The sequence below is a fragment of the Phlebotomus papatasi genome, unplaced genomic scaffold (assembly GCF_024763615.1).
Source record: "Phlebotomus papatasi isolate M1 unplaced genomic scaffold, Ppap_2.1 HiC_scaffold_60, whole genome shotgun sequence".
Taxonomy (NCBI): Eukaryota; Metazoa; Arthropoda; class Insecta; order Diptera; family Psychodidae; genus Phlebotomus; species Phlebotomus papatasi.
In genome coordinates this window covers 86,176-113,317 of record NW_026604796.1, presented here as the reverse complement: position 1 = coordinate 113,317, position 27,142 = coordinate 86,176, and the positions used below count along the sequence as shown (strand labels likewise).

The 27,142-nt window shown below is 34.5% G+C and overlaps 1 protein-coding gene across 3 annotated transcripts in view; it reads right to left on the bottom strand.

Annotated features, from left to right (window-relative positions):
- Positions 1–557: 557 nt before the first annotated feature.
- Positions 558–27,142, bottom strand: part of LOC129809323 (atypical protein kinase C-like) — a 90,057-nt gene continuing 63,472 nt past the window's right edge. The window contains exons 4-10 of one of the 3 annotated variants that reach the window (XM_055859140.1): positions 24,009–24,059; positions 14,093–14,178; positions 13,866–14,024; positions 9,168–9,783; positions 7,296–7,663; positions 2,182–2,297; positions 558–2,030 (exon numbers count right to left, since the gene is read on the bottom strand). In XM_055859140.1, the coding sequence (XP_055715115.1) occupies positions 1,943–2,030; positions 2,182–2,297; positions 7,296–7,663; positions 9,168–9,783; positions 13,866–14,024; positions 14,093–14,178; positions 24,009–24,059 (1,484 nt within the window). In that variant the 3' untranslated portion in view covers positions 558–1,942. Of the gene's footprint in view, positions 2,031–2,181; positions 2,298–3,052; positions 3,197–6,412; positions 7,664–9,167; positions 9,784–13,865; positions 14,025–14,092; positions 14,179–24,008; positions 24,060–27,142 lie in introns of those variants that run through there. The other 2 variants (XM_055859141.1, XM_055859139.1) reach the window with 2 other exon arrangements.

Below are 27,142 nucleotides of genomic sequence, written 5' to 3'. Positions count from 1 at the left end.
TCAATTATCCCTTAATATTTGTGTGTAAATATGTTATCAATGTAAAAAAAACATGTTCTTTCCGTACAGAAGTAGATCTTGAAAAATTCGATAATCTATTTGAAGATCCAAAAAAGGGACTTTCTTACTTCTTGATAATTCCGCAAGCCAGCTGAGGTACATCCTGTTCGAATTTCAAAGTGCTCAAAGTGTCAAAATGTGACGGTCTTTGCATTGTTGTGAGGAGAAAAACAGAACAACGACGTTTACTGTTCTTGCCCCAGTATTTAATCACACCATAATCACTGAGTAACTCTTTTGCCAGCTTTTTAGTGTGATATTTGATAAATTTTCCCCACCTTGTTCGAAAATTTAGTATGAAAATTCAAAATTGAATTTGAATTCTTCGAACTTCAACGATTTTTTGTGCAAATAGAGTTCCATTTACCTTTTATCCAAGACACTATTGGAGAATCAAAATCTACTTCTGTTTGGGCTCGTTCTGGTGTCTTGGGTTTCGTGGACTAATATTTGGGCTCCTCGGGTTTCACAAAGCATTTTTTGTTTCGGTTTTCGAATTTTGCGAATTATTTTCTAAATATCTTAGATTTTATGGACTACTTTTCAGGTTTCCCGGGATTCGCGAAGTGATTTATGTTCTCGAAATTTGCAGATCAAATTTTCGGTTTCTCAGGTTTTGCAAAGCAATTCTACTGTTCGAACTTCACAGAGAGAGAGAGAGAGAGAGAGAGAGAGAGAGAGAGAGCAGTATATAATCCTTCGATTTTGAGTTATATATTTTTTGACTCCCTACCGCACAAGGGATCGTATTTTGGTAGAATTTTGGAAATTTGAGGTAACAACACATGTCTCTCACTTCCCCCTACCCACCCATTCATCTCCAAAACCATGTTATTCTGGTATTGCTCGAGAACGCATCGTGTATTTTTTTTCATTTTTGAATATGTTTTAGAGATTTTCCAGGTTGACATTTCGTCCTTATATAAAAATACCGTTTAATCATTCCTAATAACGGGTTTTCAAGGTCAAAAATTAAAAATTCTCTAGAGAGCGTATTTCTCAACCGAATAGTATCATGTTTGAGTTCGTAGGAAAGGTCTTGGAATTTCTGACAAACCTGAAGCGATTCATAATAGATAAGTAATTTTATCCGATCTTTTATTTTTAAGCTATTTTGGGCGATCTTTTGAGTAATTCAATCGGTTCAATAAATCGGTAGTGAACCGGCAAACGATAAATGATGCGAAGGTTCTTTTTACTAAGTTACGAATTCGAACATTTCGCAAGGCCTGGGATGCTTTGCCCCCCCTTTTTTCTTGTTTTGCTAAAAAATTTTGTTGTTTTCGTTCTCAAACTTCACGGACCAATTTTTGAATTTCTCGAATTTAACGAATTAATTTTCAGGTTTCGCAAAACAATTTTTGAGTTTCTTTCGTTCGTGCAACAATTTTTTTTGTTTTCCTCGAACTTCGCGGATCAAGGTTTTGGTTTCTCCTCTTTCGAGAATCAATGTTATATTTTTCTTAGGTTTCGCGAAGCGTTTCTCGGGGCAATTGACAAGGGTTTCTCTATATGAGTCACCCTTTGGGGAATTAGTAATTAAGATTTTTCGGAAGTAAATTCAAAGTGCTTGCAATATATAAAGCATGTAAATTCCTTTGTGATTTAAATTTTAGGGGAAAAATTGCATCGAAGAAACTGTTTTCAATAAACAATATGAATAAAATAAAATTTTCGTTTTCAGCATTTATGGAACAATTTTGACAAACTGTAAAAATTTTCAAATTAATCGACAGTTTCTCTAAAGATTGTAAATTTATAGTTATAATTTTTTGTTGAAAAACCTTCTTTTGATAGTGCAAACTTCAAATGTAGCCTGATAACATAGAAATTTTTTTCTCACCTGCGAATTGTAGGGATGCAGCTCGCACGACGCGTGGTGTCAGACGCAATCCTCAAGGGACATCAACAGAGGATTTACATATTCAAATCCCTCAAATTCCGATTGATCAATCTTCTCAATCACCCTCCTGCAAATTCACATAATTACACATTAATCCATCTATTTTTTTGCTCATTTCATTAAATTACATATTAATTTTTTTTTTTAACGAAGAAAGCACAATATTAAAAATGAACTGAAACAACAAAGAAACATGCAAAATAAACGGATGAACTTACTCATCGTCCGGCGTCAAGTGAACTGGTTCATCCGTGAACTCAGGTGGGAAATTGGCCAAATCTCTATCAGAGTCTAATCTTGGCTTAAATGGAGGCGTTACTTGCTTTTGCTCTAGCTAAAAAAATCGCCGCAAATATTGGCGAAACAGAGAAAAAAATAAAGAAAATAAAGACTAAAAATCATGCAGAACAATATAAAAGAAAAAAAATATTATAGCTAGAATATGTAAAAATAAAAATCATTTGTTTTATAACTGGAGTCTAGGAGATCCCTATGAAAAATACAATCCTACAGACTTTACTCCAGAGACTTCCGAAATCCAACAGCTCTTCAATAATGCTCAGCGCACAATAACTTTTGTTTGTAAACATGTTTTCAAAATTTCCCATGAGAATGAGCGAGATGACTAGATCTAGATCTCACTCACTCTCATTGAAATGTCAAAAACATGTTTACTAAACAAAAGTTATTGTGCGTTGGGCATAATGGCGAACGCACAATAAGTTTTGTTTAGTAAACATATTTTTGACATTTCAATGAGAGTGAGTGAGATCTAGATCTAGTCATCTCGCTCATTCTCATGGGAAATTTTGAAAACATGTTTACAAACAAAAGTTATTGTGCGTTGGGCATAATGCCCAGCGCACAATAACATTTGCTTTGTAAAGATGTTTTTGATATTTCTATGAGAGTGAGTGAAACCTAGATCTAGTCATCTCGCTCACTCTCATAGGGAATTTTAAAAACATATTTATAAACAAAAGTTATTGTGCGTTGGGCATAAGAATTCAAATAAAAAAAAATGTTTTCAGTAGGAAAACAAGGCGAACAAGAACAAGGCGCAAGATGCAGAAACATTGAACCACCGATAGTTTCTGCCTTGACTTACGGGTCGTCCGGAGTCAATTCGGGCGGTTCCCGTGTGAACTGCGGATCAAAATTGGCCGTAAGATCAGGCTCCTCGTGATCGGGAAAGGACGGCACGTACGGCGGAGCCACTTCTTTCTGGGCCAGCTAACACAGAAATGACCATAAGAATGTATAAAGGGGACTCCAAAAAATATATCTGCCTTTCTTTCTTCTCACTCAGAAATATTACATCGTAATATGGGAAAAGTTTGTGAGGAGGTTCATATAGAATATTGAATAATTGTTGATGCTTCTGCTGCATAAATTGCCCAATTTTCCCAAATAAAAAAAAAACTCACATTTTTCCCATATTCTCTTTGCCTCTATACAGTTAATTCAGCTGGTGAATTTTCCATTTCCCTTCTATAATATCGTACATCCCATTCTAAAGTGAAAGTGCTACGTCAAAAAGATATGAAAATGATTGAAACCTAACTTTAATGGCTTATTTTTAATTTATAAATATTTTATTACAAGTTTGTTTGTCCTGAATATTTGATTAAGTAAATTATTATTAAGTTTTTTAAGCAGTATAGACAATTACTTTTTTCAAAAAAAAAGACATTTCAAAAATTGCTCATGAGTGAGCGAGATAACTAAAACTAAAAATCTAGTTCTAGTCCTCTTCTTCACCCTCAAAAGGAGTTTTGGAAACATCAGCACAAAATAATGGCTGTTGTGTGATGCCCAGTACACAATAACTTTTGTTTGTAAACATGTTTTAAAAATTTTCTATAAGTGTGAGCGAGATGACTAGATGTATATCTCACTCATTCTCATTGAAATGTCAAAAACATGCTTACGAAACAAAAGTTATTGTGCGTTGGGTATTATTCCCAGCGCACAATAACTTTTGTTTGTAAACATGTTTTCAAATTTGCCTATGAGAGTGAGCGAGATGACTAGATCTAGATGTCACTCACTCTCATTGAAATGTCAAAAACATGTTTACAAAACAAAAGTTATTGTGCGTTGGGCATTAGGCATTATGCCCAGCACACAATAACTTTTATTTTATAAACATGTTTTTGACATTTCAATGACAATGAGTGAGATCTAGATCTAGTCATCTCGCTCACACTTACAGAAAATTTTGAAAACATTCTTACAAACTTTTGTTTGTAAAAATGTTTTCAAAATTTCCTATAACAGTGATTGTGATGACAAAATCTAGATCTCATCACTTTGATTCAAATGTCAAAAACATATTTACAAAACCGAAGTTATTATGCGTTGGGTATTATGACCTACACACAATTGCTTTTATGTTTTGTAAATATCGTCGGCTCTAAAGAAGTACTATTGTAAGTCTACTTACAATAGTATAAAAAGGTGATATCATTGGATGCAGAAACCTTAGATCTACATCCCCAGAAATTTAATGTTGATTAAGATATTACTGAATAAGTTACAAGGAAAAAACTGAAAATCAGCGTGCCCAATTATCGAGTTTTTTTCAATAATTTTACTGTAAATGACTTAAAAGTAGCGTTAACCAAAAGATATTCAATGCGTAAGATGATAAAATAGTTTCAAAAGCTGAAAGTATACTAATTGCAGTGAAATTAACAAAAATACATTTTAGCTGTCAAACTTTAAACCTCTCTACTGTAAAGTTTATATTTTAGACTTGCAATAGTCTTATTTAGGGCACTCAATAGGTCAAGTGGTAGAGCACTCGCTCTATGATGCAAGTGTCCCGGGTTTGAATCCCCTTTAGGTCACCAGGAATTTTTCTGGCGTTAAAGGTGGAGGAGTTGGAAATTTTCCCAAAAGAAAAGACATTCGAAAATCGGTCAAAGCCAAAGAAATAACATTTATAATTTTCGTTTCGTTTGCAGTCCTGTTCAAATTTAGAATGTGTCTCGTGTGCCAACATGAGTCAGTCTTCACTTTATTATGAGGAGAAAAAAAGCAATGACGCTCATAATATTCGTACTGAATTGTCTGCTTAAAATCATAGAATAAATTTTTAACAGCGTCTAAGTGTGGTACTTCAAAAATTTTCCCAATTTTATGCAAAAGTTGTGTTTCAAAAATTCAAGTAGAATTGAATTGACAATCACAGCCTCAGTACTACTTAGATAAAACATTTAAAAATGAGTTTCAATTTCAAAAGCCAAAGAAGAGCTAGTTTTGCTTCTCATTTCATCCACGTGGTTGCTGAAGTCCTTGTATTCGATAATAACGTTTCTGATTTGAGAGCTCTGACTCGCAGGTATATCAGAGAGAACTTACCTAAAAACCCGTTGGAAGTTCTCAAATTTAAACTAACGAGTTACACACATGTGAATCAGTTCAGAAAGGAACAATTATTTTGATGAGATTGAAATTGGAAATTTATTCCATTGCATTGTGAAATTTCACAAAACTACACAAATTATTTTTTTGCTGCAAACTTTTAAGCGCTTAGTTGTCAAAAGTGTCAAGAATATTGAAAATTCAAAATGGAAGAACAGTCAGCGCTAAAGTGACTTATCTGTGAACTTGCATATTACGTTTCTTATAGATTTTTGAATAGGTTTGGCTTAGCCAGGGGCCCGTCAAGCCTAATAAAAAGTGAAGCTATTTTTCACTTTTTCATGTAAAAATTTTGCAGATATTGCACCACGACTTAAAGAAATTTGCTCGTAGTTCTTGTATTATTGCGGCGAACATTATGAAATATGTATTTTTAGATACAGTAGAGCGTCGCTGTAGTCCATATTTGGTTCCAGATTTGACATTTAGGTCGCACTATATAGTCCATGTCATTTTTTAAAATGATCAACAACTTTTAGTATTGAAATTGCTCGACGGCTTCCACTTTCTTTGCTATTGTGGTACTTGTCCTCGCTCTCTTCATTATGGATCACAATTATTACAACTACTCAATAAAGTTTGCCAAAAATATTAAAATAATTATGACAACATTACATGTCGCGTACTAAAAAACATAACCTAACTTAAAATCAGTGTTTTGAAATCAACGGTCGATAAATTGTGTACTATAGAGCGATGGTCTATAGCGGGGTTCTACTGTAGCTAATAATGCACGATTTCGAAATATATCAGACTGATAAGTCAATTCTCTTTAGGAAAAAACTTGCCAATAGTCTTCAGTACCTCTATGCAAAAACATATGGAAAAATGAAATGTCGAGATTCCCCTGGGCTTAGCTCTGAAGTGCCTTTGTCACTTCAAAAGATTATTACTAAACACAGCCAATATTTCCTGTTCAGCCTTTGAAGTGTCTCGAGCTATAACATATGCCGTTATTGCGTGAAAAATAAAACCTAACTGGTTCATGATATTTCAAAGAACTTGTATTACTTTCTTTACTTTCTTTTTTTTATGAGCAGCTTTAAAAATTTACAAATTTTAAAATTTTATTTTATTTTATTTTTAAATTTTGCCAAATTTCGTTATTAGCTCATTTAAAATTCCCGGAAACTTCAGCCAATCAGTTCACAGTAAATTGTCAGCACACCCTCTGAACTTGTTCCATCAACGTTAAAAATACGTTTCCAAAACACTAAATTTTTGTTTATGTTATTTTAGGTTTGTTTTCAAACTTAAAATATTTTTTTTTAAATCCACAATTCATAAAATCATTTAAAGTTTAGATAAATAAAATGGTTCCATTTCACTAAATATGTTTGGGTTCTCTTTTTTTGGGACAAAAAAATGGTTTTACCGAGATTTTTTATAAGGTTATGTTGTTCCTAACCCCTAAAAGAACCAACTGAGAGATCCGAAATTTTTAGCAGTATGAAATATTCTTTTATCAATTTCAAATACTAAAATCCATAATTCTCATAAACAACAACGTCAAATATTTTTCAATATAAAAATATTAATAATTAAAAATTAAGTTTAAATCTTATCCGTTCTCTACAAGAACTATTTTATAGTTGCAGGAAATATGAAAGTTTTTATTAGAGACCGATTTGTCAAATTCCTTTGTAATTTTGACAAAATAAATTTGATTAAGCTTCCGCAAGATTAAATTTGACTAATTCATTAATTTTAATCGAAAATAAATGCAATAATAAAACAATAACCAAATCATTTTGTTAAACCTCAAGTCATCAAAGAGGTTTATCCTCAATCGCACTTGTAGCGTTTTAGAATGGGATGCGCGATATTCCCCCTCAAAAAATCCCCAGAAATTTAATAATAAAAAAATATAAGGGAACAAAAGTAATGAAATAGGCCATCTCACCAGTTCCCAATCGATACTCTTGAAGAAGGGATGATTGACAATGTCCATGAAGGCGGATTCCCGCTGGCATCCGAGTCGATCAGCGGGATTCTTGTGGAGGAAACCTTTGAGAACTGAGGCTGCTTTGACGCTGAGCGACCTTGGAATACGAATTGTCTTTTCGAGAATCACCTGAAACAGGTAATCTTCGGTGTTTTGATCCGGATTGTCGGACGCTCCTGCAATGTCGAAGGGACTGCGTCCTGCTAGCATCTCGTACAGCAGCACCCCGAGAGCCCACCAGTCCACAGAAAAGCCATAATCCTCACCACGGAGGATCTCCGGTGCAATATAATTGGGCGTACCGCAGAAAGTGGAAGTTGTATCACCTACAAACCACGGCAAAAAAATTTCATGTGAAATTTTCCAAATTATAAGAAAATTTTCACAGAATAATTGAAAAGTTTCATGAAAATTTCTTAAATTTCGTGAAATTTAGAAAAATGATATTAAGCCCAATCAGAAGTAGATTTTGATTCATCAATAGTGTCTTGGATAAAAAATAAATGGAACTCTATTTGCACAAAAAGTCGTTGATGTTCGAAGAATTCAAATTCACGAGAAAAGATTCTTTCCGTACAGAAGTAGATCTTGAAAAATTCGAAAATCTATTTGAAGATCCAAAAAGAGCCCAAACAGAAGTAGATTTAGATTCTCCAATAGTGTCTTGGATAAAAAATAAATGGAACTCTATTTGCACAAAAAATCGTTGATGTTCGAAGAATTCAAATTCACGGGAAAGATTCTTTCCGTACAGAAGTAGATCTTGAAAAATTCGCAAATCTATTTGAAGATCCAAAAAGTGCCCAAACAGAAGTAGATTTTGATTATCCAATAGTGTCTTGGATAAAAAATAAATGGAACTCTATTTGCACAACAAGTCGTTGAAGTTCGAAGAATTCAAATTCACGGGAAAGATTCTTTCCGTACAGAAGTAGATCTTGAAAACTTCGCAAATCTATTTGAAGATCCAAAAAGTGCCCAAACAGAAGTAGATTTTGATTATCCAATAGTGTCTTGGATAAAAGGTAAATGGAGGAACTCTATTTGCACAAAAAGTCGTTGAAGTTCGATGAATTCAAATTCAATTTCGAATTTTCATACTAAATTTTCGAATAAGGTGGGGAAAATTTATCAAAGATCACATTAAAAAGCTGGCAAAAGAGTTACTCAGTGATTATAGAGTGAATTAATACTGGGGCAAGAACAGTAAGCGTCTTTGTTTTTTTTTCCTCACAACAATGTGAAGACCGTCACATTTTGACACTCGAGCACTTCGAAATTCGAACAGCATGTAACTTACGCCACTTTGCGAAAGTATTAAGAAGTAAGAAAGTGTCTTTTCTTTCCGTACAGAAGTAGATCTTGATAAATTTTCCCCACCTTTTCTTCGAAAATTTAGTATGAAAATTCAAAATTGAATTTGAATTCTTCGAACTTCAACGACTTTTTGTGCAAATAGAGTTCCATTTACCTTTTATCCAAGACACTATTGGAGAATCTAAATCTACTTCTGTTTGGGCTCATTACATATTTTGCTGAATAAGATCTGAAATAATTTTACTAGCAAAAAGAAAATTTTCATTAAAATAAAATAATATTTCGTAAAATATCATTAATTTTTAACACTTCAAAAATTCTAACAATATTTAAAGAAATTTTAACACGACTCTAGAGAGGTAAGTTAATGTACTTTTATATCAATTAGCAAATTGTCATTTCAAAATTTCATGGAAATTTTGACTTAATTAGAAGAATTTATTTTTATCAAGTTTCGTAAATTTCCATAATGTCATTTAAATTTAAGGACGCTTAATTAAGATTTTCACTTACCTGGTCTAATGCCCTCCTTACACATCCCATAGTCCGTAAGTTTGATGTGACCCTCGTGGTCCAAGAGCACATTGTCCAGCTTCAAGTCACGATAGATGATGCCCTTCTCGTGTAGAAAATTGAGGGCCAAACTGATCTCAGCAGCATAGAACCTGGCATGCTCCTCGGGCAGATGGCGCTGTCGCTGCATGTGGAACATGAGATCACCACCGCGCACAAACTCAATGACAAAGAACAGGCGTGATGGTGTCTGGAAGCACGAATGGAGACCAACGAGGAATGGATGATTGGACGCTGTCTCGAACACATGTTTCTCCGTCTGCACCCAGTCGATGTCCTCATCATCTGTCACCAGTGCCTTCTTGATCACTTTCATCGCATAAATCCGACGCGTCCGACGTAACTCCACCATCAGCACCTTGGCATAGCTACCACGTCCAATCACCCGAATTAACTCAAAGTCCTCCAGAGAGTACTGACGCTGAGCACCGGGTTCCAGAGGCTCCTCAGAACTCTGGAGTGCCTCAACAGCTACATGATCACCACCCTCGGCGAGTTCTGGAGCAAATTCAGGAGCTGGTGGCAGCAGTTCTTTCTGCACTTCCCCATTGATATCCTAATTTTGATCAAAAATCAATTACAAATAGTTCACTGAATAAGCAAGGGGATTTGTTGGATAGTAAGGTTATATTGCGAGTCTTCTCTTCAAAATAAAAACCTCGTTTGATTTCAATACTTTATTTTAAAAATAAAAAAAAATGAAGTTGCTATTTTTGAAATCCAAAAAATTGAAATAGATTTACACAAGGAAGCTTCCTGAAATTTTACAATATTTTTTTTTTGGTTTTTTTTTAAATGTCTCCATAAGACCTTCTGGATAAATATTTGATTATGAAAATCCGCCAGAATTTTCATAAAAAAAATATGAGAAAAAAATATGATTTTTTTTGATTTTCGATACAAGATAGATCTCTATACAAATTGAAAAATAAAACAGAAGGAATCTTAATATTTAATGGTTTAAGAAAACCTTTTTAATGGCTCCGGTACATTTTTTATATGAGGAAAATTGAAATACAGTAGGGGAGATTGGGGCAAAAAGTCACAAATCGAAGATTTCAAAATTCAATATCTTCCAAGATAAAAAAGATAGCGGATTAAAAGTTTTTCCATAGATAGTTTCCATGCACCTTCTTCAATATCGTAAGTTTCTTAGAATTTGGACAGGGAATTTAGAAAATATTAAAATTTTTAACTCTGTTTTTGAAATACTTTCCTTACAGCAGATATCAATTTTTACCTATTTATTTCCCAAAATTGATGCACTGATGAATATTTCCTAAATGATTTTGATTCTTTGAATACGAAGCCCCTATTCGTTTTAGCATTCTCTTTTACAGAAATCCTTTTACTAAAAACAACCACTGGGGGTAAAAAAAACAATAAAAGGTATGGGGTAAGAAGTAACAAAAACCGAGGCAATTTTTGATGTCTCACGGCGAAAAAAAACGTCATTGCTAAGGGTGTCGCAGTTTGATGGTGTAGGCAGTGATTGTGATTAAATAATACGCACTGCCCAATGTATACACTTTGGAGGATAAAAATTATGTGAAATTTTACTGAATCTAAGATATTTAGTTTAAGAACACAAAACACTTCTTTCCATTACTTTTTTTTATTTTGTTTTAACCCATTCAATCAATGTACCAGAAATACTTGAGATAGAATGTTCATATTTTGGGATTAGTTTCCTACAGATTAATAGATGCTTTTTTTTTTCAAAAGAAAATTTTTTTATCCATTATGGGAATGTAGGGGCCGCCCTCAAACACGTGTTTTAACGGTCAATGAATTTAAATTCTGTACATTAATTCACTACAAATTCTATTGATTTAGATAAAGTAACTATCCAAGAAAATACATTGGCAACCAGAATTCAAATCAGGAAAGAGGACGAAGGCCAATTTTAACAAATTCGACGGAATGTAGAATATTCCGTCCGGCATTTTGAGCAAAATTTTTGCATGACTTCACGCGAAGCGAGAAAAGAACAACAAAATGTATTCCCATCTCTATCGGACTATTTTTTCCAACTAATTGAAGGACTAAAGTAACTAAAAATCCATTTCCGGCAGAAATTCGAATATCAATTGCCCTGGAATAAATCATCTAAAGTCACTCAATTTGCATATGATGTATAATACCATGGTAAGGAATGGGTTAATTCTGCATTTAAGTGATATTAGGTGAGATTCTTAACAATCTCACCTACTATAATCCTAACAAAATTTCATGTCGTCCGATCGACCTCAAATTTGGCCAAAATGTGTTTCGCCACTTCCTGATTCCGAATATATATGTGGCTAATTTACGTTCCCGGCCGGCCGGCCGGCCGGCCGCTCTTTGGAGCTTAATAGCTCCTAAACTAAAAAAGATATCGACTTGCGGTTTTCGGCAAAGGTTATATATCGGGTGAAAATTGCAACTTGGTGCATAGACCCCCCACCCCCCACCCCTCCTTCCGCCATTTTGAAGACCCCCTTTTTTTGTTTTCTCAATAGCTCCGCCCCTATGGCATTCAGCGGACTCAAATTTTAGTATGTTATAGCTGGGCCTTAGAGCTTTCCATCAATACCAAACTTAAGGTCCCCCGACCCCCCTGACCCGAGCTATAAGGGTCCAAAAAAAATTTCTTAAAATGGTCATAACTCCGGTTCTAATTGTCAGAATTTAAAAAGTGAGGGCTTTTTGGAAAGCTCTCGTGAAATGCCACTTCTCCTTCTAACATCGCAAGTTCATAAAACCACCGCTAGGGGCGCTTTTTTTAAAAAGAAAATTTTTAAATCTTAAAAGTTAAATAACTCAAAAATTCCATTGTGCATCGGGCTGAAAATTTAGTATGTTGTAGCCGTTGATTATACCTATCAAACAAAAAAAACCTTAAGTCGATCTAAAACCCCTGACCCGAGCTATAAGGGGTCAAAGTTCGAACATTGACCGGCCTCTATCTCCGGTTCTAATTAACATAGCGACCTAAATTTTACCTTTTTGGTTTCGTCTCGATGAGCACTTTCAGATGGAAGTTCAAAAATTCACCACAGGTGGCGCTGTGATAGCGTCAAAATTCATCGAAATTCAAAGTCACTTTTCTCAAAAACGGCATTGTGCAAGTTAATGAAATTTTAGTATGTTGTAGTCCAGTCTAGGACGTTTCCAAAATGGTGCGTAAGCGCGCTGTGGTTAAAACAGAACCGGAGATATGAGGGGTCAAAGTTCACAAAATTCAAAAAATCATATCTCCGGTTCTATGTGACCGATTTTGATGAATGAGGGCTTAAACGAAAGATCTCACCAAATGCTACAACTTTCTAGAATATTTGAACTTCGTGGGACCAACACCAGGGGCGCCACAGTCGAAAAACCAATTTCAATATCACATAACCTCAATTATCTCGACTGTCGCTAAACCGATTTTGATGATTACTTCGACACAATTGTAGAACACATTTGTCTCTACATTTCGTCCATACATCATTTTCCGCTCAGACTACGCTATCACTCCGATTTTGCCGTTTAAGTGTGAAAAAAATGATTTTTCCTATAATAACGCTTTGAAATCACTCAGATGCCAATTTGACTGCCTCTACTCCACCAAGACACTTAAAATAGGGTTTTAAATGGAAAGTCCCACAAAAGACAACAATTCTTTGATATAGTTGAAGTTCAACAAATGAACACTTGGGGCACTCTGGATGAAAAAAAAAGTTAAGAAACAAAAAACCTCGATTATCTTGGCTTCTGAGTAATCGATGAGATCATGTTCTATGGGAAAATTATAGAGAACATTCTGGTCTACATTTCACCCATATATCACTTTTCTGCCAGTTCATCCAAATCCTTGATATTTTGGTTTAAATACAAAATTTGCATAATTTCACAAATTTGATTCAAGATAACTGAATGGCGTCTCCCAACTTCAGCTCTAAATCGAATTTGCATGCACTCCGAGCTAGCTCACGTTAAGAATCTCACCTACATAAGCCGGTTAGGATTATCTGTCCCTTTACTTGGCAACTCTCTTCGGCAGATTTCACCAAATTCATCTCGCCCAATTCGCCATTTTCGCTTTTTCAGAATGATTGAGCAGAATTTTCTTGCCAAAAAATTGCCTCTGGAAAATAATTTGAAAGGCACTTTTCTCCTTTAGGTAGAGAAAACGCTGTTCTACAAAGGAGTAGAATAATATATTTCCTATGAAAATATGTCATCTAGGTATTTTTTTTTAATTTACTGGAGCCCGTAATAAAGCGAATCAAAATGTAATACTTTTACTCCATGCCTGATACTATTAGCTCCAGCATTTTTGAGAATGATCACAAAAATAGAGAAAATAGAAATAGAGGAAAATGACTTTCACAATGTTGTACAGCGGTAATTTGGCTATAAAATTGTGCTAAATAGAAATTTCTGGGGCTCTCGGGTAGCTTGTAAAAAAAAAGTTATGTATCCGTTTTGTGACTTTTTGCCCCAATCTCTCCTATAGACTCTCTAAACCCACAAAGCATTTTAAATCAAATTATAAGATTTCCAGAAAGAACATATATCCAACTTATTGTCTATTGCAGTAATTTTGTAAAGGGATTTTTCTCTAATTCAAGTGAAAAGTGGCATTCAAGTGAAAAAAAGGAAGAAACTTACATCTCTCTCCTTCATAATGGGTTTCTGATGCTCATTGGTGCATGGCTTCTGGACCATCTTGTGACACTTTTTGTGGACGAGCAGCTTACACTGAATGCACTTAAATCCCTGGCGTCCCAAACCCCAAATCCTATCGTGACAGTAAGCACAGAAGGCTCTCTGCAAGTGACAAAACCACCAAAATCACAGATAAAACCTCAAGGGAATATGACCTCAAGTGGACTTACTCTGTTAAAGCGTTTCGCTTGAAATATGTGACCATTGATCCTGTACAATTTGCGCCATCGTCGAGCACCTCGTCGATAGATGCTTCCTGCGAAAAATAAAGATATTCTTCTAATAAAATTATTCTCATTCCCACGAAAAGACTTTGTTTTCCTTCCCAAAAAAAGATTCTCTAAAAATTTTTCAATTGGAATGTAGCAACATAAAAAATAAAATAAAAAAGGAAAGAGTTAGAAATTGAGAACGGAAGCATTTTCCTTCCGCATGGGAACAATTTTCAATATTGTGAAACATTTTTCTCATTTACACAAACCATCCGACAGTCCAACTTTTATTGTTGAATGTATTCATTGACGTAAAAAAAACCTAATACATTTTTTTTCGAGCATATACACAAAACACAATTGCACAAATATCCAATTACTTCCTCTTCACTCCATTCTCCGCCCCTTTTACAAATTGAACATCATGTTCATCTCAATTTTCTTGGTGGTATAGGAAAATGCTGTTCAAAACAAGGGAATCCAACATGGAGAATGCTCTATAGGATAGGATGACAACGTTTCTGATAACACATACTAATTTAACATCAATGCGGTTGAAGAGTTTCTATTTCAATAAAAGTACTTGAGTTTTATTAACATACTTATGTTTAAATAAGGATCTCTCTTAAAATAAATTATGTGCGTCCAGACGTTGCCAACACTAGAGAGCAAGCGGTTAAAGATAGTGATTTGGGACCTCCCCTATAAGTCGATACATAGCCCTTCATTAACATAATCCTCATTTTCTCCCACCCCTTCAAAATCATGTTTCTTGGTTTAGCTCGAAAATGTGATTTGATTTTTTTCCGTTTTCCGTTTTTGGATATGTTTTAGAAGTTACCTAGGCGGACATTTCGTCTTTAGAACTCTAGAAAGTAATCTCAGATGCTAATGCTCTAGAGAGAGTATTTTTCAACAGAATAAGTGCATTTTTTTGGTTATTTGTAAAGATCTTGAAAAATCCCTGACTAGTCTAAATAGGTTCCAATAAAGTATTATAAATAGATAACTCGAACCTGATAGGGAGCAGTGAGGCTAGCAGTGATTCAGCTCTGGAACTACACTGAGAGAAATCCAAAAAGGTTAAAATAACATTCCGGAAATGTTTATTTTACCCTGCAGTATTGATCCGAAATCGGTGTAAATATTACCCTTTTTAGGTGTATTGGGGGTTAAAGTTACCTTTTTTTATGTTAATTTTACCCTTAAAAAAGTGTAAAATTAACATTAAAAAATGTTGATATATTTTTACACCTAAAAAGTGTTAAAGTTATGAGGAAAAGAAGTTAATCGCACCCTCTTTTTTTCTCAGTGTACATTGATATATGATTTTTCGCCTATTTCTAAATGAAACTGGTCCTGAAAATTATTTTATTTAGACCTACAAATGTTTTTTCTATCCAAATCACATCATGATAAAACACAGTTTCTTTTAGAAATATGCAAAAAAAATCGTATAACAATGTACCCCACAGCTCAGAATAGCCTTTATCTCTCCCTAACCGAGGACTTGGAACCTGACAGATCCTTTACTCTACTTCAATAATGGGCTGCCGGCGAGTTATGCGAGACCGAAGGACTGCTTACGCTATTTATGCATATAGTAATCTCATCCTAGAGCGGAATGGAAATGAGCCCTCTCCAGATGAGAGACTGGAAAATCCGTCTACTTTTACCAGCTGTAGTATTTCATTCAAAATTCAGTTGTATTATTCCAAATTTTTTGGATAATCTTTTGAGATATTTACAAATTGGTTCAAATCTAACAAATTTTGCAATGGAAAATACTTTGTAAAGTTCTGAAACTCGTGAAGACTGTGTTTTTCTCCAAGAGTTGAATTTTTAAACTAAATAATTCTCTTAATATAGGGTAAGTGTGCCAAATTTCGGCCAGCGTCTAATTTCGGCCACTTTGAGTGTAATTCAGGCCATGCAAATAAATTAATTAAAATTATGTGTGTAATCTTCGAATAGTCAATGAATTCATTTTGATTTTAAATATTTATTCATTTTAGGATGTATTAACACAAAGACCGTTAAATTTTAGGTATAATTTGAATTTAAATTGCGTTGTAAATCTCAGTGTGGAAAGTCTTAAGTATTACAAAAAATGTGACAGATCGATTGTGTTTCTAGCAGTCTTCTGATTTGTGGTGAAGTGCAAAAGGTTTTCCTTTGGTGTTTTTCATGAAAATTGATTAGTTTTCATTAAAGATTGTTTCTGTTTATGTTAATAATGAATCAATCTTTAAATTTCAGGTAAAATATCCCAGCTGGATCCTGTATTTCGCGTAAAAAAGTATATACTTTGTGAGCGTCTCTCCGGTGAGCTAGTGTGCCTATTCCGGCAACATCTTTTGCTTTCCTAATTTTCTTATTAATTTTATGTTTTTTTTTCAATTGCTGAGTTCTACAATGTCCAGAGAAAAAAACCATCGCTTCTATGAAAAAGATGATGTGGAAAAGGCCTTAGAAGAGTTCAGGAAGGCAAATTGCTACAGGAATCTGCGCGTAAATTTGAGATGCTACTCTTCAGGTCTTCAGGACAAATTACACGGAAGATCTCAGGGCTTGTGTGTCATATAAACGTATTAAATTAAATATTAAACTCGTTTCGTTTGACGTTTTGAAATTTTCTATCCGTTGCGTTACAAAAGTCGCCACAAGAAAGGTGGCCGGAATTTCAATCAAAGTGGCCGGAATACTACCCAAAGCAATGCCCATATTAGGTGAGATTCTTAGCAATCTCACCTACTATAATCCTAACAAAATTTCATGTCCTCCGATCGCGCTCAAACTTGGCCAAAATGTGTTTCGCCACTTCCTGATCACGAATATATGGGGGGCTAAGTTACGTTCCCGGCCGGCCGGCCGGCCGCTCTTTGGAGCTTAATAGCTCCTAAACTAAAAAAGATATCGACTTGCGGTTTTCGGCAAAGGTTATATATCGCATGAAAATTGCAACTTGGTGCATTGATCCCCCACCCCCCACCCCTCCTTCCGCCATTTTGAAGACCCCCCTTTTTTTGTTTTCTCAATAGCTCAGCCCCTATGGCATCGATCGGGCTCAAATTTTAGTATGTTATAGCTGGGCCTTAGAGCTTTTCATCAATACCAAAATTAAGGTCCCCCGACCCCCCTGACCCGAGCTATAAGGGTCCAAAAAAAAATTCTTAAAATGGCCATAACTCCGGTTCTAATTGTCAGAATTTAAAAAATGAGGGCTTTTTGGAAAGCTCTCGTGAAATGCCACTTCCTCTTCTAACATCGAAAGTTCATAAAACCACCGCTAGGGGCACTATTATTAAAAAGAAAATTTTTAAATCTTAAAAGTTAAATAACTCAAAAATTCCTTATGCAATCGGGCTGAAATTTTAGTATGTTGTAGCCGTTGATTATACCTATCAAACAAAAAAAACCTTAAGTCAATCCATAACCCCTGACCCGAGCTATAAGGGGTCAAAGTTCGAACATTGACCGGCCTCTATCTCCGGTTCTAATTAACATATCGACATAAATTTTACCTTTTTGGTTTCGTCTCGATGAGCACTTTCAGATGGAAGTTCAAAAAGTCACCACAGGTGGCGCTGTGATAGCGTCAAAATTCATCGAAATTCAAAGTCATTTTTCTCAAAAACGGCATTGTGCAAGTTAATGAAATTTTAGTATGTTGTAGTCCAGTCTAGGACGTTTCCAAAATGATGCAAATGTGCGCTGTGGTTAAAACAGAACCGGAGATATGAGGGGTCAAAGTTCACGAAATTCAAAAAATCATATCTCCGGTTCTATGTGACCGATTTTGATGAATGAGGGCTTAAACGAAAGATCTCACCAAATGCTCCAACTTTCTAGAATATTTGAACTTCGTGGGACCAACACCAGGGGCGACACAGTCGAAAAACCAATTTCAATATCACATAACCTCAATTATCTCGACTGTCGCTGAACCTATTTTGATGATTACTTCGACATAATTATAGAGGACATTTGTCTCTACATTTCGTCTATAAATCATTTTCCGCTCAGACTACGCTATCACTCCGATTTTGCCGTTTAAGTGTGAAAAAATTGATTTTTCCCATAATAACGCTTTGATATCACTCAGATGCCAATTTGACTGCCTCTACTCCACCAAGCCACTTAAAATAGGGTTTTAAATGGAAAGTCCCACAAAATACAACAATTCTTTGATATAGTTGAAGTTCAACAAATGAACACTTGGGGCACTCTGGATGAAAAAACGAGTTAAGAAACAAAAAACCTCGATTATCTTGGCTTCTGAGTAATCGATGAGATCATGTTCTATGGGAAAATTATAGAGAACATTCTGGTCTACATTTCACCCATATAACACTTTTCTGTCAGTTCATCCAAATCCTTGATATTTTGGTTTAAATACAAAATTTGTATAATTTCACGAATTTTATTCAAGATAACTGAATGGCGTCTCCCAACTTCAGCTCTAAATCGAATTTGCAATTAAGAATCTCACCTACATAAGCCGGTTAGGATTATCTGTCCCTTTTTATTATTTTTTCAATATTTTAGGAAGTGATTTAAAGAAAACATAGATGATAAACTAGTTTTCAAGGTTCCACACAACCTTCCCGAAAAGGAAGTAACAAAAAATATAAATATGAATTAAAAATATTGCATTTCAACTTAAGACTTCGGACAATTACCCTAATGCCTCAAATCACGAATTCGAGCATTTTACAAAACTGGCATAGTTTCCGACCTCCAATATCAAACAAAATTTGGAGTTATAAGGCAGAAGGGGGGGGGGGGGTTGGGATATCGTCAATCACCATCTGATATTGTCTAGCCCAATATTAACATTTGCCGAAAGCCTTTTCTAGTTATCTCTTTCCGTTCTCTCTCTCCAGAATAACGGAATATAGTCCAATCGTCAACAATTATTTTATTTCAATTTAATTTTATCTTTAAACACAGAGAAAAAATCATTTAATAAAATGCAAAAACAATTTATAGAGGAAGTGAGGAAAATTTTCATAAACTCTTCTAAAAACTTTTTACCTCTAATTGAGTTGGATGAGTTGAAAACACATTCAACCACTGACTTTCATATTATTTTCCGAGATGAAATAAACTCAGAGTGGAAAATGTAGTTCATGTTTTGAAAAAACTATAAAATAATATACGCATGCACAGAGTGCCGTGCAATACGGAAGGTAACATTGTTTTTATTTTCATTTAATAATTAAAAAAAATTCCACCAGGAAAAAATAATCTCTAATTGGACGGTTTAATCGAGGAAAATGCACAGGTTTCCAGCATAAATATTTCCACATGAGAGAATAGCATCAGAGAATGAGAAGAATTTTCGAATTAAACTATTTTGATTATTCTTTTTTAACTGCTCGAACTACAAGAGAGAGCAGTTTCAACAATCGTGTTTTTTTAACTGCTCGACCTCAAAGACAGAGCAGTTTTAACAATTGTTTTTTTTTTCAACTTCTCTTCATCCTGGCTGCCAAACGGTAAGAGATATTGATTTTTGGTCTTCGGTGACCTCCCACAAGTCCACATTCTCTATCTAACTAACTTACCCAAATTACCCTCCACCCCTTCTATCCCCTCAAAAAACATGTTTTTTGATTTTGCAAAAAATTGGTCCTGGTGATTTCTTCCATTTTTGGATATGTTTTGGAGGTAGTCTAACCGAACATTTTATCCTTGTACACCTATCACCGGAAAAATCGCCATCTTGAATTATTCAAGGTCAAAGGTCAACCACCCTGGAGGGCCTAATTTTCAACGGATTTCGTTAAATTTGGACTTTTTTGAAAGATCTTTTAATTCTGAACCCGACTGCATTAGCCATAATCGGTGATGGATCGGGAAAGTAACGGTAATAGATTTATTCTGAAAATACTATTTTTCACACTTTTTCAGTCTTTTGACCCATATAAAATTTAAACGGTATGAGATATCAACTTCCGGTCTTTGATGACCCCTCCTCAAATGACGTTATCTCGAACCCAACCTCTTTATTTCCCCCACCTCCCCTTTCATGTGTTCCCTATCCCCCAAAAACAAGGCCAAAAATGAGGTTTTTCGAACTTTGCAAAAAATTGGCCCTGGCGATTTCGTTCATTTTTGGAAATGTTTTGGAGGTAGTAATTTTATATGCACCAGAAAAATTTGCGAAAATGAATATAAGGCACAGCTCCTTCTCGGGAGTTCGAGCAGCTCGCAAAGTCTAGGACGCTTTGCCACCCCTTTTGTTTTAGAACAATGTAGTCACAGGATAATATTGCAAATTTTATAAAATAAAAAGAAAAATCCGAATTATGTAAAGTTCTATAAAGAACTAACTTCATAATGATTTGGATATGGCCTAATTTTAGGTCAAAACTTGAGGACTAATCAATACTGCATCAATAATGCAAGTTAAAATTGCATGATTTGACACAAATATGATTGCAATTAGACTACATATGAAAACAGTAAATTTACAAACGAAACATGTGTTGCTTTAAAGAAAGGTAAAAAAATATACTTAATGGTGTACAATACCATAAATTGTAAACTAAGGAAAAATGAGACAAAACTTTGTATTGTATCATTTAAAAAAAAAATCTCTTTCTTACTATTTTCAAGCATAAAGTTTCTTCCAAATTGAGAAGTTATTGTGTTTTTGTGCTCTTTCGTTGGCATCCGAATAGGAACAATTGCACCAAGTGGAGAGCTTTTTTTAACAATATAATATGTGTGAATACAAGCCAAACTTTGCAAACAAAAATAAAAGAAACTAAATTGTTAACATAAAAAAATAAAGTCATTTGCAGTATTTGTTTCATGTTTTTTTTGAAGAGGACTAATTTGCGCATTTAAAAAAATGAGTGTATAAATGAATTTCCTGTGAAATTTTTTTATTAGCATAAGCTTACAAAATTAATCTAACAAAACTTTAAAATTGATAAATCAATATTATATTCTATATTTTTCTTGTTGTTTTTCATAATATTTCTGTACTCAATTATCTTTCCTTTCACCTCTAATGCTTGAAATCTTACAATTTGTTTTAAAAACATATTTCGTGTTATCTTACCATAAGAAGTGAAATAATTTGTAAAGGTATAATGCAAAATTCGTGTAAATTTGTGACAAAAATCTGTAAAGAAGATTATTCTACTTGCCCTCGCGACACGCATTTTAGGGATTTAAATGACAACTGAGGGGATGAAAAATCCATTAAAAAAAATTTGACAAATTATCGCAGACAAAATACCGTGTTTTTTTCTTTTGGATTAACGATGCGAGGACGGACGATAAGAAATATGAAAGCATATTCAACGGAGACCTAAAAGAAGAAAATAGCAAAAAGAGCAATTCAACTTTGACTTCACAACTACAATGCTAGAAAAACGACAAAATAAATTTAATATTTTTCGAGTTAACAACAACTTTTTCTAGGGTTGCCTAACAATAAGGATTACGGATAACCTTATGAAACATCGTATAAGTTTATCTTCCGTCTGTTATGAATTTTGAATATTATGTAAAATCGGTTTGTTTACGATAAAAAATCACTCAACTCGAAATTGTGACCCTAAGGATTTTTTGTTTTTCGGAATTTTGACTTTTCGAGATTTTGGCCCATCAGGATTTTGACTTTCTAGGTTTTTGACCCATTCGGGATTTTAGATTTCGGGATTTCGACCCGTTCGGGATTATGTCTCTTCATGATTTTGGCACATTTGCGATTTTGGCTTTCGAGGTTTTGGCCTACTCGAGATTTTGGCTACTCGGATTTTTTACCCATTTACGATTTTGGCTTTCGGGATTTGGCTTGGCTTCCGGGATCTTGGCTGTCACCACTTAGACACTGTAGGGATCTTTGTCCACTGATAACATGATCGACCGACGTAGGTCCAAGTAGTGTGGACATAAAAATCAGTGTTCACAACTATTCCACATTTACTGCTATCCCAGTTTCTCCCCTATAATGTTCAGGAGTTCCAACAACTCGCAAAGTTTTTTTTGCAATCAGCAATTGATTTATCTATTTAAGATCACCCTCTAAAACACATCCAAAAACGAAAAAAAAATCGTACGACACAAAATTTCGAACAAAACCCAAAAAAAACATGGTGAAACAGAAGGATGAGAAAAAATAAAGGTGATGGTTTGTGAGATGAATTCCGGAGCGGGGCACCGAAGATCTCAAATCGCTATAGGGGAAGGTGGGGCTACTTTGAGCTTTGGGATTAGATTGTTATCCAACATTTTCGCCTATTTCTAAATGAAGCTAGTCCTTACAATTATTTAAGATTTGATTAAGATTTGTCTATGGGTCGGTTATATTCCTTGCGGAACCGCTGCACCCAGGCCACTTATTTGGGCCCATTATGCACTCCCCATTCTCCTGTTCTATCTTAACCCCCAAGGCGAGTAAACCTGCTCCATATCACAGTGCTCTGTGTGCGTTCTGATACACACAGTACCGCTTTATATCACGGTAAACCAACCTTGGTTTATGGATCTGGGCAGTGAATGAGTATTTGTATTCGACTGAACTCTGCATGTCGAAACTTATTTCCTATACCAACCTCTCTTTTTAGGCGGTTCATTGTCAATGTATTGACATTACTTTTCCATTCATTCACTGGACGAATTCAAGACTATTACAGCAGCTGAAAAATCTGCAGCTGCCTAGTCCCGAACCCTCGACCTCACAGTCACAGAGCCACTGCTCTATCCACTGATCCACTGAGGCCCTTTACAATTATTTTATTTAGATCCACAATTATTTTGTCTATCCAAATTACATCATGTTAAAACCCAGTTTCCTATGCAAAAAATCGTATAACAATGTAGCCCCACAGCTCAAAGTAGCCCCAGCTCCCCCAATATCTTTGGGCTATATCCTTATCCTGAGGGCGCGGGGGAAGTGGTAAAATGGAAATATTGCGGAGTGAAAAAAAATTAACGGATTATTATGTGGGGGAAACATAACCTTCGGACGACTCAAAATTCCAACAACTTGATTTCTTCAATACGTCATACATGAATTTGACCTGTTATAATAACATATTTTAATAGATAGTTCAATGCTTGATATCTCCTGAAAAGAGCCATGGATCAAATCTATTAGATGCATTAAAAAAAGTTGAGTTGTCCGAAGCTTGAGTCGTCCAAAGGTAGAGCGTTTTCCAGTACTATACTTTCGATAGCGTTTGAGCTGTAAAAATAGTATGATGTACGTATATTCAAAATTTTCAAAATGTCATACAAAAATATGTATCTTCTCGTGATGTCTTCAAGCAGATTTTCCCACGGTAATTCTATGAAAATCGATGAGTATAGTATAACTTTTAAGGTGGAATAGGGAAAACTCATCCAGCGGAAGAAGAGCAAGTCACTCTGGGGAGTTTCTTGTGATTTGTGCGTCGACCAGAGGCTCAATTTATCAAATTCACATGCAAAATGATGACAAAGAGCCTCGATCTCAGAATTCTTCCCTGTGATGCTATATAGTAGAGAGAGAGAGAGGGAGGTTGGAGAAAAACTTTAATTCCATCCACGTCATCATAGATATACACCAGTGGAGAGAACCCCAAAAGTTGTTGTTGGTGTTGGAAAAAGGAGAGAATTTTCTCAATTGGTAGACGGGAATCCTATTAAGAAGATCTTAAGCTGCTCCTTGAGAAACAAAAAGCACCGAACTGAGAAGGGAAATAGGAGTATAAAGTTATTCCTGTCGCGTTGGATTTTCCCTCATGCCTTCATGAGTTTTTCCCTCGAATCACCAAAATGGAGCAATATTTCTTCCGCCCATCTTTCTATTTACCTAACTTTCTCTCATGCCCATAATAAATAAAAAAAACAATATTTTTTTTATACTCACGATCTTCGCCGACGCAGGACATTCCTGGAGCAGACGGTACATTAGGAAATACTGTAAGAGAAAAATAAAAATCAATTAAAAATTTATTGAAAAAATAAATATTTCTTTCCACAAATTTAATTGCAGATTATTGGGAGGATTTTATTTTCTATCTTTCTTTTTTTTTGCATGAAAATTGTCATCTGTTGTTGGAATAAATCATCGTCAATTTACAAACAAAATCCTCCGCAAATATTTGCTTGTCGGAATATTTTAATAATTCGTTCTATTCATTCCAATATGGTTTTGCTCGTTTTGCTGTTTTTTTATTTCTCGGGAAAAAAACAATCGCATAAATTTTCCACTTTTCACACACATTCTTTTAAATTGAGCTCACTTGATTGTCCAGGAAACTTCAGATGACTGATATAGTATAAATGTTTTATTTGTCCAAGCGATTCAAAGAAAAAAGATACTAGTGTAAAGGCCTTGACAGACCTGAGGATTAGCCGAGAGACGGCTTAGCGTAATTATATTAGAAATAATAGTCTAACTACATTTCCGTCATTTTCCACTGCAAGGGCATAAAGTTCAAAATCTCTTTAAAATCTTGGTTATGTATTGGATACCCTTCTTGCCAAAAATTTACTTATTTCATATTTTTTTCTTCCAATTCCCTTGTTTCACTCTACGGTCATACAATTTTTGCTTTATTTCGAAAACGGTTCCGACCTTTATTTTATTTTCGAATATGTTTTGATCGTTTTCATCGTGGCCCAGTTAAACATTTCGTCCATAGATCGGGTAGAATAACTTAATTCAAAACATAATTCATACACGAATTTTTTAGAACACATAATCATAATCTTATTGCCTGATTCTTTATGCTCCGGATAAATTGAAATTCCGTTCATGTTCATAATAGCTCCGGCACACCTTTTAGATTTGGAAAATTTCATAAAATCAATATTCTCAAATGTTGTGAATATGTCTGTTTACCCTACTCTTTTGCACTCTTTTTTTCACTAAATTAAATTTATTTCAATCCAATTCTGTGTCCGAAATAAAAGGACAAGAATTTTGATTTCATGAAATTTTACTAAGCTAAAATGTGTTCCGGAGGCGTAAGTTTCAGTTTTAAAACATTCCCATTTAAATCAGGTTCTGAATTAGTTTATTCTACTCTGGTACCCATAACTAGAAATTTAGAAATTTAGGATTTTTCGAGGATAAGGTTAAATATTCCGGAAGGCTAATCCTTCAATCGATTTGGTCAAATTTGGATGTATCTAAAAGACCTCTAAATTGCCAATGTGGTTACATGATTCTTGATAAAAGATCACACGATTCACACTTGCGAACTTTAAAACCAATTTTACTTTTCTGGAATGGTTTTCTAAAACTGTATGATCCATTTTAAATTGATAAGGCAATCAGTAACACACCCAAAAATACGCAAAAAATAATTGACAAAGAGCATTTGTTTATTTTGAAAGGTCAAGAATTCCGCAAAACGAGGGATGCTGCCCCATCACCTCTTAAAATTATTTTTTTTTTAATATTTTTTGTTGGCTGTATGAAGTTTGAGAGGATATTATTACAATAATATTTTTTATTATATTTAGTACATAGGGGAAACTGGGCCACCACCAAACACGGGGTAGCACCAAACACTAATTTTTATTTCTAAACTACTTGGACTATCTCGACCATTTCTTTAGTGGACAAGTATCCCTATAATGCCTAAAAATTTCTATAAATCTTGTTCTCTGAAGTCGAATATCTGATTAAAAAATTGCAGTGTTTGGTAGTACCCCGTGTTTGGTAGTGCCCCAATTTCCCCTATATATTAAAAATTACAGTTTTATTAATTGATTTTAGGTTATTAAACTTCTTTGGTCGTTCATAAAACTTCATACAACACCGGATATATCACAAATATGTATTTCAATTATTGTCTTTGCATATAATAGTTTTACTATTAAAATGAAGTATTGTAGAGAAATATGCTAAAGTCGTAATAATAAGCAATCAAATCACCTTTAATAAAGCTTAATTTATGAGGTAAAAATCTTTAATTATTTCAAAATAATTTAAACAATCTAAATTAAAATTTATTGATCGAACAAGAAATTTTGTTTAATTTGTCAGGGTATAAATTATATTTAAAGTAATATATAACCATGTGCACAAGAAGAGGAATTCCTTGAATTAATAAATAATATCACAACTTTAATCAAACCAATGATATCATTTGATAGGCTAAAAATTTAATTTATTATCTTGGCGAAAATGAGGAATTGTGAGTCAGTCTGAGAGGAGGGAGAAAAGTGGATAAACCACAAACTGGAGTCATGTGTTTGTTCTCATTAAGTCAATGAGAAAGTTTTCCCGTTGAAACAAACTCCCACAAGAGTGCAAGGGGCGTAGGGTAGGGAGAATATACACATCCTACCCCCTCCCCCATTTCTACCAAGATGATGCTTATAACTATAAGGAAAAAGGCTCAATCCCTGTGAAATAGTATCCAAAGTTGTAATTTGATGAAGCCTCCAGGGTGAAATTTTCAAGGATGAAAATCCTTTTCCTTTTCCCCATCACACCATTCCTCTAGCCCACTTAAAATGTAATTTTCAAACAATGAGTCTTGCGGAAAAGTCAGAGATCATATCAATGGACTTTTTTGTTGGGAGTTGAGAAGGATGAAGTGACTGAAATGGAAATGTAAGGCTTTCTTACATCCTTTTTTTTCCGAGTTGGTTGCTCGAGGGTACCCTCTATTGGAATACTTCATAGAGAAATGGATGTTTGAAGAGTTTATAGTTCAACAAGTTGATTTTGAGTGGTTGGAAAGTATGCATATACGTAATTAAGAAAATATTGATATTTTCCAACAAAATTGGTATAAAAGTTAGCATTACATTTTATAATAGGTATTTATCTCTGTATAAAAGTTGGTCTGATATAAAAATAGAAGTGATTACACTTTCTTTAGAGTTATAAAATTTCTAAAGTTTTGTCTTATTAGCATATCCCCCAGTTCTACAATATTTTGCATAAAGTTTGTCCGAGAGAAAGTGAATGAGAATGTGAGAAAAAAAGAAAGATGACGTACCCTGAATAGAACTCATGTTAGAAAGAATCTAAAGTTAGTC